Source organism: Pagrus major, chromosome 7 (assembly GCF_040436345.1).
Source record: "Pagrus major chromosome 7, Pma_NU_1.0".
Taxonomy (NCBI): Eukaryota; Metazoa; Chordata; class Actinopteri; order Spariformes; family Sparidae; genus Pagrus; species Pagrus major.
Window position 1 is genome coordinate 24,206,895 of NC_133221.1, and position 19,015 is coordinate 24,225,909.

Consider the following 19,015-nt stretch of genomic DNA (forward strand, 5'->3'; position numbering starts at 1 on the left):
CAATCCATTGGTCAAACTGTGAGGAATGGAAATGTGTTGGTCCAAAAATTATTTTATCACTACTGATGTCTTTTCTTATTGTAATTTATCATTCTCCCTCTTCCAATAGTTGTTTCTGTGAGGAATTTGATGAATTGTGTGGGAGAAGTCCAAAGCTTGATAAATGCTTGACAAAAGCTTGGTGCCCAGTTTCAGTTGCTTGGATTGGACAATCACTGTTTGTGGTGGAAAGTTGTGAGATGGAATATAATAGGCCAGTAGAACAACACAAAGTCAATTCTTTACTTTGATTTTATTAAGGCATAATCTGTCTGAGATTATTCCAGCAGCACATTTAAGAAGCCATATTCTGACTGTAGTAACATTAAAATGCAGACAAAACTTTGCCGGAAGGCATTTGGCACCTGCATATAGTGAATGTTAAAGTGTTTTGTCTTATAAGTTGTTCTAAATTTGTTTTCTATAGAAAAAATACACCATGAAGCAAATGTCCTAAATCTCCTAAATCTATACTCCCTTATCTAAATTAATGTAAATTTATGAAAAATGGACTTAAATGTTTAACCAACATTATTCAAACAGAATTGCAGGCCATTAGCTAAAATTTCATTTATTTCAAAGACAGACTAATCTATGTGGCATAATCAAGGTCCTTTCCATATTTTTTTAAACATTAATAATCATGTCAGAGTCAGAATGTCCTCTGATGTTGTGTCTTTTTCCATCACACAGCTGTCTGCCACCTCCACATCCCGAGCTGCCTTCTTGCAGTGCCTTCGTTGGGGGATCTGGTGCCCCTTCAAGGAGCCGGCTGACTGGAAGGGGGGAGAGATACAGCTTGCTCTGCAAGGAGGTGCAAAGCCAAACCCTTACGGAGTCATGGTCTACAGCACAGAGATGCCTGCCAAGAGTCAGAGCCCTGCGCCACTCTCAGCCCCAGGCACAGCTCAGGTAACACAATAGCACAGAGGACCGTCTTTGTCGAAGGAACAAAATGTAAAGAATGTGTTGAAAGGTGTTAGGACAAGGTGCTGATTTTAGTACCTTTCAGCACTGACACAGATTTTCATTGGAAGACAAAAACTTTCACATGATCTAATTTCTTTTATTGACATTTAAACAGCGATATGTTCTCTAAATCGGTACACACGTATACAGTCAGATAACAAGTAAAGGTATCAAAAAATTAAAAGGGTGCAAATGTTGTCATAACTTTCCACGCCTTAGCTGTGAATTTTTGCACACTTCAGGTATTTTAGAATAACCCCACATAGCTCCTTCTTCTGTCATCTCTACAGATTCTGCACAGTGTTTTTTGTGTTACTGAAAAATACAAAACTTTCTTCTCTCTCCTCTAAGGGGAAGGATACGATAACATTTCGGCTGTCCAATCTGGAGAAGAAGTCACCCAGCCCAAAGGCTTCTCTGAGGACAAAGCAGGAAGATGCGTCACGTCAGAGAAGATCACCTTCATCACCTTCACAGGGTAAATATTATCAAGTTATCCATAATGGCTTTTTAGGCACATTAATTACTTGGAAAGGAATAGAAGCAAGCTAATAGAAAGAGCCTTCTTTTAAGACGGAGGTGAGAGGCTTTTTACTGCTCACAGCTTTAAAAGAACCCAGATTTTTGTTTCTCTACGACAGAGGTTTGTTTATTGGACTGGAGAGTGTGTGGTCTATTTCTGCAAATTGTTTTGCAGCTCAAGTGTGCAGCAACACCCAGGTGTAATCAGCCAAAGTTCTAAGCAACAAGCATCAAACTAGCTTGTCCTCTGCATATAATGCAGCCCCCACCTCTTCAGTGTTATCTCAACTGCACCACCTGCTCTCTGAATGATTAGCATGCTTCATGATTGGGGTCTGAGGGGAATAAAGGGATAAACTCAAAGAGCAAGGAGAAGACTTTTGGCAGGCCAAAGGGGATCTTCAACAAGCCTTATTTTTTGTTTCCTCATGCTGGTGTCTGCTCTATAAGGGGAACTTTGGCCTGAACATAGACAACAAAATACATGCCAAGTATTTTCACTCTTTGGATTCTGACTAAGTCCTTTAAAAGGTAAATACTAATTTATTTATGTAATACATTTTTGGTCTGTTGTTTCAAAGCATCCACTATCTCTATCCAAAGGAAGTCAGTCTGCAAACTGTGATGGATTTTTACAACAAAGAGTTCACCTCACGTCTGTTCATCTGACTGACATAATTAAAAACGTGAATTGGGTAAGAAACGAGCAGTTGAACCACGAGTTTGTCAAACTTCTGGGTGGATTGCAATGAAATTTTGTACAGGCATGTATGGATGAATCCTAATAGATTTGGATTTCCCCTGACTTTTCCTCTTAGTACCACCAGCAGGTTGACATTTTTTATTTTTTGTGAAATATCTTTGCCTTGAAATATTAATAAAAATAGCCATGGTGACCATAGGACAAATCCCTATTAAATTGGTTATCCCCTGACTTTTCCACTCATGTCAACAGCAAGACCAGGTTCTCATTTATCCAATGAAATATCTCAACATCTACATGACAAATTTCGCACAGACATCGTGGTCCCTGAAGGCAGAATCATACTGGCTTTGATGATCCCCCGACTTTTCCTCTACTCCTACCATGAGGTTGTCATTTGAAATTTTGAGTGAAATGTTCCTGCAACTAAAATGCGGTACATACATTCATATACAGGTTATGCCTTGGCCACACTACACAGCTTTCAAAGCTGTCAGATCGCTTTGCTTTTCACACTACACAACTTCCTGTCTTGCAATCGGGAGTCTTTCAGTCGTTGTGTATTGCACACTAAATGACTGTGATGTGTCAGTGAACTGTCCTGGTTCACGTCTTTGAACAGTTCATAAATACCAATTGTTGTTTGGGGAGAGCACGCCTACCTGCCTCTGATCTGAGGCTTTTTGTCGATGATCTCCTAAAACCGTCGGCAACCGAAAGATCAGGGCTAAAATCCTGTAGTGTGAATATGGCATAGCAATGCCCAATTTGTTAATCACAAAATTTATCTTTTCGCACCACCATCAAGTCAAAAGTTCTTTGTGTTTAATTTAAGTTAAAAGTTGACCACCAAATAAAGACCAAAGACTAAATACAGTAACATGCCAGCTATGAAATGGCTGTTCCTAGATTTTAGCAATTATTTTTATTGTTATTATTTTAAATACAGTGTTTTTTACTAGGGTTAGGAATGGTGGCCAAACCTATAAAAACTTAAGCTCCAAATTGTGATTATCTTTTAAGATGGTGCAATAGGACTTTTAGTTCAGCCACAGCAATTTGTTTCCTCTTTTTAAAAAAAAAGTAATTTATCATTAGTTGTGCTTTAAATTAAGCGCTTAATGCAGAATTTGCCTCTAATGTAATAAATGGTAATAATATTTTTACAGTTTGAGCATGGATATCCATTTTTAAACAAATCCCACCTATTTATAACCTGTACTTAGGTTTGTACTTAGTTCTATACAGTTGTTCACTAAACTGCGAAAAATGTCTCAGAGGCTTTTTAATCAAGTGGTGAAGTACAGAGGGTTCTTGGCCATTTTTCATTTATCCATCTTATAGCAAAGAAACCTGGTTACAGTTGTTGTAAACGCACATAGGAAGGCCATCATTCTGTCAAGTTTACAGAGGTCTTGTTTAACTATTTGTGATTAAAAGGGTTAGGGTTAGGGTTGGAAATCCAGATTCAGGCAGGTTTAATGTTTTGCTCATCCAGCTTACATCATCGTTGTGCTTTGTCTCAAATTCCTCCAGACCTCCATGAACTTTTCTGTTGCTGTGCTGGAAAATTAGCAAATCTCTAAAAAATACCTTTTCAGCAGCAGAGACATGCTGTTTTCCCATATAAGTGAGGTTATAGTGGCAGTATAGCTTTGAAAAACATGTTTGTAGGGCATAACCACGCATATTGGCAGTTCTTTGCTTTCTGTAAGTGCAGTGATTAAGAGTGCGAAAATAAACCTGAACCAAGTCCCTGTTTTTTTTCTCTTACTCTCTTCAGTTTTAAGGGGGTTTGCAGTGTATGCTGATGAATTTCTCTAGCAGAAGCTTTTTTATTCCGTCGTTCCCAATTAAGCGTGACCGTTCCACAATATCCCTCCAAAAATAACTCCTGAACCCCAAGCTTTAAAGAGGCCTCCCACTGAAACAAAGTTCTGATTAAATATTCCACATCCCGCACACAGCCAGAGATAAATGATGTGCCACTGTCTGCATCTCAAGGCTTGCAGTGTGAACGTAGCCTTATTGAAACCCAAACTGCTGATTTGCTCTGTGTCTGTCAGTGAATTGATTAGAAGTGCAGTAAACACTACACACAGCCACTCAATCCTGGTGACAGCAGAGAGAACTTGAGTGGACCCCGGCCGTATACTCAACGATTTCCCCACTAATGATGCTGTTAACTTATCTTGGGAGAGAAGAATAGCGTTGATCAGCGCCTACTTCATGGGTGTGTAGAGAAGGCTTTTGGCAAAGTCTATTAATGACATTTTAATCAGTGCTCAAGTGTCCTCAGAGGATCGCCCAAGAAGCCTGAATGATTTAGGCTAGTGTTCAGAGGAGAATGAGATCCGGAATCGCTGTCATTCTTTGATTTCAGCGCCATAATTATCCTGGACTTTGTTTTTCCAAGATTGTGTGTGTGCATATGTGGGTGCATTGACATTCGAATGTGCTGCTTTCTTTTATTGATTTAGTTTAATATGAAATTCAACTTCAGTTTTATTGTTTCTAGTGAAAATTTGAAAATGTTTTCTTGCAGCCAGGTAAAACATTTCCACCAAAGCACTTTTGGTATAGTACCCTTTTAACCCATACATAATGCTAGATCTATTTTTGTCTTAAATGAAGCCAGGGTTGTTAAGAAAGGCTTTGGGGCTAATCGCCCTTCACTTTTCCAGCAATTGGGAAAAAACAGGGGAGTCTGCACTCTTGAAAAGCTGCTGTATTTATTAACTGACACACTGTGATCAATACTGTAAATTACTGCCTGACTGACAACATATAGAAACTGGTAGCCTTTTTTTCCTCTGCTCTGCAAGCACTAACTGCCTCTTTACTGCGTCTCTCTCTCTCTCTCTCTCTCTCTCTCTCTCTCTCTCTCTCTCTCAATCAAACACTCACCCAGCACAACACATACGTGTGCTACACCACGGCAGAAAACGATTCTTTTGTTACCATCCACAACTTTCGATAATGGAAACACAAAAATAACCATTCTAATGGGTAATGAACTGAAGTTCAATTGGATTCTGCATCAGAGGGCTTCAATGCGATGATAAAAATGATTGTTGATGCATCTTGATGGATCCAAACGTTTGATTTCTATACATGATGTATTTTCTCTTACTGTGTGACTACATTTAAAACATAACGTGTTTGTATTGATCCATAATGAGTTTAGTCAGACACAGTGTAGGTGGTCCATTTTCCCTTTAACTTCATCGAGGCCACAATGCTTCCATATGCAAGCCTTTTTGTCCCGGGGTATTAGTTAGATTGTAGTAAAGGTATTTGAACCAATCAGCCCAGTTCTTTATCTATACTGTTACCAGTTCTTTTTCACAACTAAAGAATTTGTTTTATTTTTGTCAAAAAGAATGAATTCAGAGCAGGATTATAATTGATTCATATTTTAAATAGAGCTCAAAATTGTTTCTAATGCAGTGACAGTAAAGCACAAAAGCATACACTCAATTGTGTCCCACTGGAAACAAATCTAAAATATCAGTAAAAAGATATATTAAGATATTCCTGACATTGAAAATACTGATTTAAGTTTAGAAAGAAAGAAGAACACAGACATCAGTCAGTATCAGTCCTTCCTCCTGTCCTCTATCCTCCTGCTGCTGCTGCTGCTGCTGAGATTCACTGCCTGAAGGAACCACTGTTGAGAGGAGCTGCTGGTTTGTCTCAGCCAGCAGTTGAGTTTTCAACAGTTTTCAATCGTGGCAAACTGAGATCAACATTTTGTCTTTTTTTTTGCTATCAGCTTAACACGCTTGCTGTGGTTATGTAAAACAACAACCAGTACAAGGCAAGTAAAAACATAATTTTCTACCTTTTCTACTTTAGTTGTCATCAACTCGCGTAAAATGTTACTTCAGCTGGTTCACACTGTCTCATGCCATCTTCCAAAACTACTACAGGCATTCATAATCTCAAAAATTCAGTTTTAAATTCCTGATTACTGACGTTTCTGCACTGAGACATAATCTTTCAAGAGAAAATCACGATGCATCTAAGAATCAATTTATCCCCCACCCCCATAAAACATTAAACACAGAGAGTCATGGGCACACAGACTAAGATACAAAAAACATAATAAATCAAGGCCAGTCTGGAATATGTAATTAATGTCTTTGATGCATGTATATTTATTAATGTGGAGAAAGCTTGCTACATTTCACAACCTTTGAATGTGCTGTAAAGAAACAAGACGGTTTGCCATCCTGTGTTTTAAAAATGAACCGCTAAGATATTCATGATAGCAGCTACATGAGTTCTAGTTAGAGGGGTTTTCTCATCCACACATTTTCATGAGTCTGTAATTCAGCTACAGATTCCCTTGTTGTTTACATGACCATTGCACAACACTCCCTGCTCCTAATGCTGAGAGGAGTGAAATGGAGGCGATCTTGCTGTTCTGACACAGATGTTTATTAATGAATTTTAATGATGCATCATCTTTACATATTTATCTAAATGTACTCTCCCCAGTGACTTGTGCACATATAGGTGCTGGTATCTGCCTCTTGTACATCTGCTGCTTTGATCAGTCGTCAAGAAGGCCTCTCGTTGATCATGAATAAACAGGCAATAACACGTCAGTCCGGCTAACGAGGTGAAACACATTTGCCACTGGCTCGGGATGTAAAACTGTGAGGAAATGGAAATCCCTAAAAACAAAATGGCTGCTGGGGAGTTGGGTGCCAGAGCACATTTGTGACAGGGAGCCAACCAGTTCTGCACTGTGTCCACTCTGTGTGCATATAGTCTGAACAGATGGGAGCTACAGTAAGACACCCCAGGCAACTGAAGCAATTTCCAAAAGGCCAGTCAAGCCGAGCACAGAGAGCGAGAAAGAGTGGGAGAGGAGGACAAAGAGATGCTGGAAAGCCTTTCATTTCAGTATTACCATGGCTACCAACCAAAAACCTCAGGAAGTATTGTTGGACTTTAAACTCAGTGTGACATCTAAATCCAACTCTGCCTCCTGATCTTTGTGAAATTGGATAGATTTGTCACTAAGTAGTTTTGGTGTCTCAGTCTTACTTTGCGGAAGTTATTCAGTACACACGGTTACTCAGGATGCACCTGACTGCAAATCCAATTAACAAGAAAGCAATCTGAAAAGATGACATTTTACTGTCACCTCCTGTTCTCGCTCACAAGCTAATATTCCATTAAATGTCTAACCACACTATAAAAATAATTGTGTTGCCAGGTACACAGAGCATCACATACAACGCTGTTAATTAAGCTTGTTAAACACTGAACAGTTTGCACATAGCCAAGGGATATGTAGGTGAATACATCAACAAGAACAAACATGAAAGGGATTCACTTTACAAATATTCAAACTGTTACACTTTACAATGTGGAGTCAGTTTTTTGTCTTTATCTTCTTTTTTTTTTGCTTGTGTTTTTTAGGTCGAAAACATGTTCCACCAGCTTCTCCACCGGACTCTCCTCAAGGCCCCGGGGTAAGACACCTTGTCACCTACTCAAATGAACGGTCGACTAAACTCTAAGTCCTAATACAGCCATTCCTATGACGGGAAAGTTTTCTCTTCCAAAAAAAAACCTTTTTCACTCGAGCAAGTCTGGACTGCAAGCGTTCTAGTTTCACTTTGCGCTCACATTTCTCTCAAAAGGAATACAAATGTTCTGTCAGGAGGTCTGCAGAACAAACTGAAAATACATCTGACAACAGAAAGCATGTGTCTATTTACACATCCAGCAGACAACATTCTCGTTCATTTGGAGGTGTGTTTCTGCCCAAATCCAGTATTCTTTCTCTTTTACTCTACTTTGGTCTCTACCAACTCCTCAGAAAAATTTCTGAATCTATAGCTTCTCACTATCCGACCGTCTTCTCCAGCTAGTCACTAACTTCGTCTCTCTGCCGTTCTGAGCTGGGTGACTAGTCTACAGTAGGTTTGTCAAAACATTTTAGCGGATAACGCTGCCTGCTACATCTGGAAACAAAGTTGATGGAAGTCAGAGTTTGTGGTAGAGCCAAAAATAATACTCGATTTTTGGGGCTGATGCAGATACCAATATATGGAGGCAAGATTTCTGAAATCGATATATTGGTTAATGTACACTATTTTTTTTACAATAAATAAATAATAGATAAATAATTATTATTTGCTTGGTTGCGGACTAATTTATAACTATTCTTTAAAGGAGCATGTGGAAGCAATAATTAATTTTCTCAGCTACATTTGATCCTTTTACTACCATTATGTAAAAATAATGTATTCAGAGTCAATTCAGACAGGCCTTAGGCTCAGTGTACACGATGCGATAAAGATGTAAATGTCTCACCTTATGTTCAGGTGTAAATTAAAAATGTGACTACTGTGTAAATTAGGTATCTGTACAAAGTTCCAGTGTATTTTTCACAACATAGACTTTTTTTCAGTGCTTGAAATGTTATAGATGACCAACAGAAAGCTGCATGTTCTGCACATAGAGAGTAGATTTTTTATCCATGACCTTTTCAGAAAACATATGTCTTTCCTTCTGCGATCCCCCTGAGTAAGGTAACATCATGAAAATATATATTCTTTTTAGTGTTCACATACTATGTGGCTCTTGTCTGAACCAGGAAAGTGATATAAATGTATTCCAGTTAGCAGCCGACCTGTAGTGATTCCTGGCTGGATGACAGAAGCAGGAAGCCCCTTTAGCAATTCCCTCTACGTGGATACAGCTCCCCGTCCATGCTCTTTAGACAAAGATCATAAATCTTGACTAACCCACAGTCGTGCTGTGTCTGGTGTGACGACAGAAATTGCAGGTCAAGGCTATACATTTTTAAGAAACGTCAGAAAACATGCACTATGTTGTCCTAAATCTCACAACAACAATGTGATCAGGAGGTATAGTTGGTATTAGTAAAAGAAGAGGCATGTTCACAAGGCATGTTTTTTGCTTTCAATCTTTTGACTCACCTGTACGAGATTCAAAGAGAGATTGGGTCCATCAAAATATCCCGCAGCCAGAGTGTAACTGAATATGTATGCAGCTGGCTTGGAAAAGTGTGTGGGTGAGTTTTGAAAATATTACTCTTGGTAAAAGAAAACAAAATATCTCTGTGTGTCAATCACTGAACATTTAAATCACCACAGAAATCTGGGAAATAGAAGTAATACTGATGAAGATAATCATGCCTAGCTGCATCAAGTCAGATTAAATGTCACATTAGCATCAGTTTATATTAGAGGCTCCCCACAAGCAGCTCATATACTGATCAATTCTGCAATAATAATTTCAGCTGCACCATAATCATCCATCCATCACATCTGAGGTGGGCGACGATGACTGACTCATATCCCATTCTTAGTAAGATACCACACATCGAGCATATGTAACATATACCAACAGTGTGTGTTGCTGCATGTGTGCTTTGTGTATCTCTTCGTGCTGGCTGAGCTAAGCTACAGGGCGTTACCATCATCCCTCAGCCTGAGTGGAAGTGCCAGAGGAGACTGGGAGTTGTGATGGATGCTGCTTTCTCTCAGGATGAGGCCAGGGACACACACACACACACACACACACACACACACACACACACACACACACACACACACACACACACACACACACACACACACACTAACACAGTGCCACAGAGCGGAGGAGGAGAGAGATCAGCTCTGTTTCAGTGTTAGCTCTCTGGGCCAAAATGAGCCACTGTCTGTATTGTCGACTCATTTTAAATTGAACCAACAGGGGCTGTGAGCTGTGGGAGCGCTGCACCCATGAACTCCACAAATCGACCTTCATTTTGATTAAGCAGCGAGGGCGGTGGAAGCCTGCAAGTGGGCATCTCCCAGTGGGTAACAAGAGACGACTGTGGTCATACTGGGCAGCTCTTAGGGGATGACACCAGAAGACTGTGGTGCTTAACTGGATATATTGCTCTGCATGCAGTCTCTTTTTCAACTCTTAATTCAAAAAATATCTGGTCTACCAACTAGGCAGAATTAGTTTAATTAGAAATTGTTATTTCCACTGCGTGTTGTTGTTTGAATATCCTTAAATATCCTACAATTATTTCCACACTAAATTAGTCAATGCTTAATTCATATCTCCAATGTTTAAAGGTTAAAGTTCACCCACATTTTCCCAAAAGGAGCAATTAGTTTTGCACCAGAGGTGAAGCACACATTGTAAAATGGATAAAAAGAAGATGTGAGCTGTTATTTAAAGCAACAGTAGGTACATTTTGCCAGAACAAGTGGAGATTGCAGCATGATAACTCATTGAATTCAAAAACATCATTAGTAAGGTCACATTGAAACACATGCAGGAAATGAAGTTTGTAAAGGGACTCATTTTCATTTTTTCATTCTATTTAAAGATTGCTAACATTAGCTAACGTGCCAGTCATACTAGACCAATTAAGGCTGTAGGTATGAAATTGAGCAAGAGTGCATTTTATAAAGCTACCTTTACTTAGATTAAAGAAGGTTGTGTTAGTTCTTCCTTCAAATGTTTAGTAGTCTTGCTTTTAAACTGCTCTGAATAACATTTTTTATTGGAATGTTGTTTTCTCCTCTGTGAAAGGAGTGTACCAGCATCTGTTTGCTCATTGTTTTGGTTTTCCAGCCAACAAAAGCAGTTCTTATCCATCATGTGTCCAGCCACAGTAGGCAGTTATTTTTAATGTATAAAGCTCTTATAAACTCACTGGCTGCCTCTCACCAAACACCAAACTGACAAAGTTAGCTGGTGAAGAATGTCACATATCCAGCAGAGGCCAGATATTTTATTTAGAGTCCAAAAGGAAAGTGAATATTTGACTGGCGTTTGTTGGGTATCTAGAAACACAGTTAAGAATCATGATCAGATGTTGTGTTTTCAGCATGTACCGCAGCTCCTAGTGGCCAAAAATATCATGAAAGCAGCTTCTAAGGGGAATAACTGGTATTTTTAAACATATTTTGGTGTGTAAATGCTTAATAGGTACAAACGGTTTTGGAATTGGTCCAGTAGATTGCCTCAGCTTCGACTGCCAAAGTAAGTCCACTAAAAGTGCTCATGTTTGCAATTGACAGGCTGAGATTGTTATTCTAAGAGTCTGAGAACATTATGGAAAGGATCCCTACAGAGACAGACCTTTTTGTTCGAGTAAAACCCTTTTTTTACAACCAGAAACAGCTGCTATTGCTCTCGCCAAATCCACCAGACTCCATCTGCAGAAACTGTAATATTCTCATTATCAAAAACACACTTCATTAAAAATTGTCAGAAACAAAATAAACGTGAACCAAAACCTTCCCGGTTTCTGTGTCTTGGTGGAAATAAAACCTTAATTCGCTGTGTTAGATGTGAAAATACTCTGGCTCTACACGCTGTTTTCCAACACTACTTCATTGATGTCTGACCTCCCTCTCGCTACTTTCTCAGTATTTTCACATCTAACAGAATTAAGGGTTTATTTTCACCAAACCAGAGTAAGTAATCGTTGGAAAAGTGGAAAGATGAACCATGATAGTTTTGATGAGTTTAATTTAGTTTCTGTCGACTTTTAATTAAATGTTTTTAGCAATGATAAAATAACTCTTTTTCTAAATGGAGTCTGGTGGATTTGGCATGGGTGACATAGCGGCTGTTTCTGGTTAAATTAACGATTTTACTAGCCTTAGTTATTTACACACAAAAATATGTAAACATAGGACCCAGGTTTAAGGATAACGGGATTCCCCTTTAAGTTTACAGTAAATATCCCATCCATTCTACTTTACACACATTTATGAGTAAACAAGGGGGTCAAAGAGCAGTCATTAGTGCCCCGGATCCTCGGTGGGCACAACATAGACATCTATCTGATGGCCATCCGGGACTCTGCCTAAAGAAATGCAACAGAAAACACTGTGTGAAGCCGTGCCACGGCTGTTGGCAGTCACCCTTCAGTTCATCACGACTTGCTACAGAATTCACAGAAACAGTCTCAGTGTCTTTCCCGATCTTCGCGTCTCTTACCCTTTCAAAGATACTGTTATAAAAATACACTCGTTTCAATCCTAAAATGATTTTCTGCTGTTCAACCTTTTTTTTTTCTTTCCTCTTCAACCTGACTGTTGACTGCCGATTAATCAATGGCATCCTTCTCTGAAATGGCTCTGTAAACAAGCAGTACGCTCCTGCTCTGTCTGTAGGCATTGTTGGATCTGACAACTTTCTCTTGCTTGCATAAATTATTGATCCCTGACACTCTCCGTTTGCAGAATGCTAAGGATCCCGTGGTATTTATAGCCAGCATTCGGGAGAGCAGCTGACTATGTTTGCCTGTGTTGATGATGATTCCTCGCATCGGGCTGCGGTCATGTTTCAGGGTCGTGCTCGCATTCTGTTGACCCAGGTGGTCTTATAGTCCATGGGCTAGAGGTGAGGCCATGTTTCAGTTTGTTGCTGGCAGAGGGCTGTTTGGCAGCTGGTAGTGGCTCAGTCAGACCTAATTTCTGCAGCTCCCTTTCACACAATGGAAGTTAGTGACTCGTCCGTGTATCAAATGTCTTCCCAGCAATATGATTCAAGATTTTCGAGCACTGTTTATTGTATAACTATTGGTTTTAGCACACCGACCTGGGTCCTTCTGCCTTAACACAAGAAAGTGAGAAGGTAGATATATTCTAAGCAGGTAGTGGAAATGCTATGAAGTAAGATCACTGGAAAGTGATTTACTGTATAGTATTGGTGTGAGCTAATTCAAGATTGATTTCTGCATTAAACAAAGCCTAAATAGTTTTCTTTGAAATTATAATAGATTTCTGTAAATACTGGTGTTTGTCTGATGACTATCATACCTTGGAGGGGACAGCTCAACCTCTTACAACTACCCTGGTACTTTGCTAGAGATGGATTGTTTCGTAATTGGTCATCTTGAACTTTAATTTCTCAGATATCTGTGATGTTAAGGCACATTAGCTGTGATAACTTTTCCAGAAAATGTGAATGGAAAACTGTGGTGTTACATTTATTTGAAGGCTGCCAGATCATTTGGAACAACAGTTTCACAAGATGAAGAGGTGTAATGGCACTTCTGTTTGTGTAATTGGAAAGGGCAAGATAACAAGATAATTTTGGTCTCGAATGCAAACATAAAGAGGGACATGACTCTCTCGCCCAATCCCTTTTTTAATTTATAGAATTGGAAAAAAAGACTGTTGCAGTGACCTATATAATATCCCTGATTATTGATTCCTGCTCCCATTCACACATGCTCCCATGCTGGAAATGTTGACTGCTTATGTGAAAAGGGCTTTTGTGAATTCTATAATATTCTGTTTTTTTTTTAATATGTGTAGGATAAGAAAATATTATACCTTGGCACCACTGAGTAGTAGTACCAAGAATAACTACAAATAGTCGCTTTACAGACAGGATAAGTCTGTATACTGTATTTCTTGTCAGACCCAAATATTAATATTGAAATTTTAAAGAGTGTCAAGCGATTTTGATCATAACTCACATAATAAATAGTGTCTTCACAAGCTGTGACGGTTGATATCATCTACTATAATGACGACCTTTCAACAGCGCATTTACTGAGCTGTAGTTAATGAATGTTAAATCTGTGAGTTGGCAAGATCCACTTTAAAGACTCTACTTTCATCTGGTTAATATGCTCTCTGCATGCCATTGTCATTGAGGAAAAAACTTTGATGTGCAAAGAAAAACAGAGCGTGGGCTGTGTCTGTTCAAAAAAAGGCCAATAGATGATTTGCGATTTGCTTGGTGCGATGAAGATCCTCCTACATTAATTACTATTAGGCAACAAATACAGGCAATGCAGTTAGTTGATAGAAGATCAGTTTCAGGTACAGTAGCACTTATGTTCAACTTCCTGAAACCTGCAGATACCTCGTACATGTTTAAGTTGTCATGTTTATAAATTCCCTGTTTACTCCATTTCCATTTATTTTAAATTTTTCTTGGATATTCCTTATCATCAGTAGAGATAATATGTCTTTCTTGTAGCATTTCACTCTGTCCTGCTCATCCTCATCCTTTTATTTTTATCTTCTCTTGTCACATTTGCACACGCAATTATCACCCATCATTACGTACATTCAACCCGCAATGTTCACACTTTGACTTGGTTCTGCCCCTTTCTCTCTCTAATATTTTCCTCTTTGTGTGCTCGAGGCCTCCACCCTTTGTTCTCAGTATTTCACTCCAGTTATCTCCATGTTTTCCACTGAATCTCCCTCGTAATCCTCCTCCCTTTCAAACCACACCTTTTTCTCACAGTCTGTCTATGAGCCACATGATGAGCTTTAACCCCTGCCACTCTCTCTCCTGCTCACATACACACATAAAAAAAAAGCCAAATGTACAATCATTAGGGTCTTTGTCATCCACAAACAACACATAAAACACACCTCAAACACAGAAAGGAAAGACGTGAGGTTAGCATATATATATATATATATACATATATATATATATATATACATATATATATATGTATATATATATATATATATATTTATATATATATATATCTATATATATATATATATATATATATATATATATATATATATATATATATATGTATATATATATATATATATGTATATTTATACGTATATATATATTCATGTAGATATATGTAATGACAGGGACGCATTCACACACATACACAAACACACATGCAGATCTCATGAAGCCGGCATGTGAACAGATGATCTGCTTGGCTGTCAGGGCAAACAGGCTGAGTTCGGAACATTGGCAGCCACATCCATGCCACTACTAATTGCCTTTCTCTGTGTCTTCTCCCCTGGTGTGTGTATGTGTGTGTATGTGTGTGAGATCCTCACATGCAGAGTGAGTACGGTGTCTTTCACACTCTCTGTGTGCAGGATGTGGTGACTCAATGTGAGATCACATGTGTGCGTGTGTGTAATCAAATGTGATCCAGCTTCACAGTACTTGTGAGGACTGACTTGTGACAGCCTACTGATCTTGACATTTTGGGACATTTTGAATTGGGAAGACATTTTGAACAATCATAACAGCCAAAACAGGTCATGTTAAGATTTCTTCCACCTACAATAACGTAGAATTTGCAAGTGTGCAAAATGTCAGTAAAGTCAGTTAAAATACTTTAAAATTTCTATTTCTAATGCCATTTAGTGTGCATTTTTTCTTTTTAAAAGATACGATACCAAGTAAATCTTGTCAGTATTCAAACACTCGAAAGGAAGAATTTAAAGGTGACTGTAAATGTTGTTGAGGGTGAACAGCAGCTGTGAATTCAGTTAGTTAGGTTGGATTCCAATGAAGCCCAACAAGACTAGATATTCTTTGTCTTGTAAACCCATGGGTGATGGGCCAGATGTTTGGCATGACATAAAAACAACAAAGATGAATTAAAGATACAGATATTTGAGAGATTAAAATATTCACCATATATTTAATAATAATTATAATAATAATAATACATTTATTTTATATAGCGCTTTTCAGGGTACACAAAGACACTTGACAGGTTAAAAAGCAGAATAATAAAACAACACAATAAAAATACAAAAAGAGACAGGTTATAACTTGACTTTTAACATAAACACTTGGCATTAACAAACCTTTTTTTATATATATATTTTATGGCGTATGTGTTACTTGTATGTCCTTACCTCAACTCTCCCTGCATGGTGACCCACCCTGCCTTGAGGTGTGGCTACTTTTAGTACAAATGTTAGGGTCAGCTGAACCTCTTCAACCTCACTGACCTGCCGGAGGGTCAGTCGTGACATTACAATCTGTCTTTGAGGAAATCAGGTTGGCTAAGTCAGTGATCTCTGATCTTTAAGTCCCTTCTTAAAACATACTCTAATCGGAGAGCCTTTCCATACTTATCTGTGTTTTTTTTTCCTGTTTTTTTTATACTATTGTGAAGTACTATGGATTTTAAAAGTCCTGTATAAATAAAGATATTCATATTATTACAAGCTCAGGCTGTACAGCCAAACATTGCTCCAGCTAACGGATTTTTCTTAATTCGAGTGAAGATCCCAACATTTCAAAACAGAACAAATTGTCAGGGTGAATTTTTGGGAAGTCTTCTGTTTAAGTATTTAATTCAGAATGAACATCATATATCCTTAATGAATATTGGGAACGAGCTGATACAGGATATGTTTGATGCTGTCAGGCGGTGTGGAATAAGATGAGATTTCCAACCTTAAAGTTACTTAAGGGTATATTCAAGGGGAATATTGGGCTTTAGGGTCTTGAGGTTTAAGATTTGGTATGTAAATGTGATTAGGTTAAACATGTTGATGTAAAATATAGTATAGACTGGTCATAAGTTGTCTGTGTCCATTTTTGCATCTGTTTTGCGAGGAACAGGTTGACATTTGTAGCCATTCCTCATTGGAAAGTCATTGGAAATGTTTGTTTGATCTATTTTAAGGTCCATGGGAATTAATGTTAATCGATGTATGTAATTTCTATACTAACAAGTACAGAGTCAGTCAGATTATGTGTCCTAACAGATCAATGGGTGAGTGCCTCTTTTACTGCTCAATATGGTTCAATGCAGCATCTTTGTTTTCCAGGGAGCCTTTTGTTTTGAGCATAGGGGATTCAACAACGCTCACAAGCAGACTGTTAGATGAGACCAACTGAAGACACGTCGGGATTATTAAGGACTATTGGCCACAAGAATGTCAATGATACTGTTTTTGACATTATAGATCTGTTTATCTTCTACTTTACAAGAAAAACTCTTCTTAGGCCTAATTTTGAATAAACAGAATATTTTTCTGTTGCGTATTAATGTAACATCTACTTCCGTAGAGATCCTGCGAGTCTTTCTTGGTAAATTATCTACTGGACTGGAAGCAGTGCATTTTATGTCTTCAGTTTCAGTGGTTAGCATTGCCTAAATTATTGGCCTAAATAATGAAGTGAGCTGGAACAGAAAAGGCCGTCTTCTTCCCTCAAGTGAGATGTGTTAGATGAGGCCTTTTTGCTGATAGTATTTACTGGTTTAGCTGGGGGAACATTTCCCAATGGGATATGACAAATTCTAGCAAATGTATCCAAATAGTCCTTAACCAAAGCATTCCAGTCTTTACAATTTAAATGTTAACCTATCATATTGTTGTTAACCTATATTCCATTTGGGCTAAAATAATGAAGCTATGAATATGAAGTTGGAAAGTCTAGGGAACATTTGGTGAGCTGTGTTCGTCGGTTCAGTTTAAACATTCCCTTGATCAAAAGGTCAAAATAAGATTCTTTCAAAAGATGTCTGGGCTCACGCTTAGGGACAAAGTGAAACGCTCAGAAATCCTGAAGGAACTCAGAGCTGCTCTTTTGCACAGACAGCTAATAGATGTGGTTAGGTTAGCCTCCTAGACTCCTCCCTGCAGAAATCCGCAGGAAACCTCAGGGCAGGCTCACACCAGAGGTATAGCACATGCTGTTGAGCTTGGGAATGCCTCAGGATCCCTCAAGAGGATCTTCAGCTGGCCTGGGAAATGATTTCAAAGCTACTCATCTTGTCAAAAGTAGATAAGTAGTAGGAAATGGTGAAGATGAGAGGAATTCACGTCTAAAATTTCTTGTGAAAATGTACTTGTGATTATGATCATCAGGCAGACACATTTCAAATTTCCAGGTAGCACTGAGTCATAAGCTTGCTTCCTGAAGCCATAATATATAAGTGTTAATACATGACGAGGTGTCTGGATATGCAAAAATAGTAGAGGCGAAGAACGCCAAGATGCAAAGCAGTCCTGACAAATTAACACCAAAAATTCTGGACTGAAATAACATTTGTAGCATTTTTACCAAGACATTTAATTATCACTCAGTAGTAATGAAAGTGATTGATAATTCAACCAAAAATCTACTTCCAGTGCTGAGATTTGTCTTTAGCTCAGATTTTTGCTCTGGAAAAGCATTATGGCCACTCTGAGAAATGTCTCCTATTTTATCAACAAGAAGAAAGTAAATATTCCATAAATATTCCATAGAGTTGCGTGATCATATCATTTCATATCTGCAATGTTTACTTTTCTTTGTTGTTAACAACTTTCAGCCGGTAGTATATAGTGCGAGGCAATATAATTGAAATCAATATAACAGTATTATATATGTTATTATTTATATGTTTACTGGGACACAGCAAATGCATTCAAAATTCCATGTTAAATAAGGAAAGTAATATTTGATGCAATCAAATGTGTTCTGTTATAGTGTACATCAAACGCAACTTTTCATAGTGTGTCATATATAACCTTCAGTTGTTCATTATCTTACTTTTTTGTCACATTTTGCTTGGGACCATGACAAGAAATACTAGTATTTAATGACTTCTTCGCCCTATGTCACAAAAGTGCCACAAACTCTTTTGCTGCAAGACCAACATAAATATGTGTTTTGTTTTTTGTGCACAGTAGGCTCCTTTCAGGTTGTCTGATTACCGTCAACTCTCACATACAGGTCTAAGTAATGGCTGGTATTGTAATATTAGATCAGTTGTTACTTACTCAGGTAAAAAATCACTACAGTGAGGTGGAATTACTTAATGACTCACATGATAAATTCTGCAATTCTCCTCCTCTGACAATATTATTTCACAAATATTGTTTGACCTCAAAAGTCTTCAAGAAGCTATGAATGAAATGGCAAAAAACATTGTTTTTCCATGCCCCCTGCAACAACACAGAACGTCTGACACCCCTATCAGAAGGACGACACATCATTGTCTGTGCGGTCCACAACTGTTACTAAACACTGTTAAAA

General features: G+C 38.3%; 1 protein-coding gene across 1 annotated transcript in view; it reads left to right on the forward strand.

Moving 5' to 3' along the window:
* Positions 1-19,015, forward strand: part of nphp4 (nephronophthisis 4) — a 176,400-nt gene that overhangs the window by 96,426 nt on the left and 60,959 nt on the right. The window contains exons 9-11 of the mRNA XM_073470631.1: positions 733-951; positions 1,360-1,486; positions 7,670-7,722. Of these exons, the coding sequence (XP_073326732.1) occupies positions 733-951; positions 1,360-1,486; positions 7,670-7,722 (399 nt within the window). The remainder of the gene's footprint in view (positions 1-732; positions 952-1,359; positions 1,487-7,669; positions 7,723-19,015) is intronic.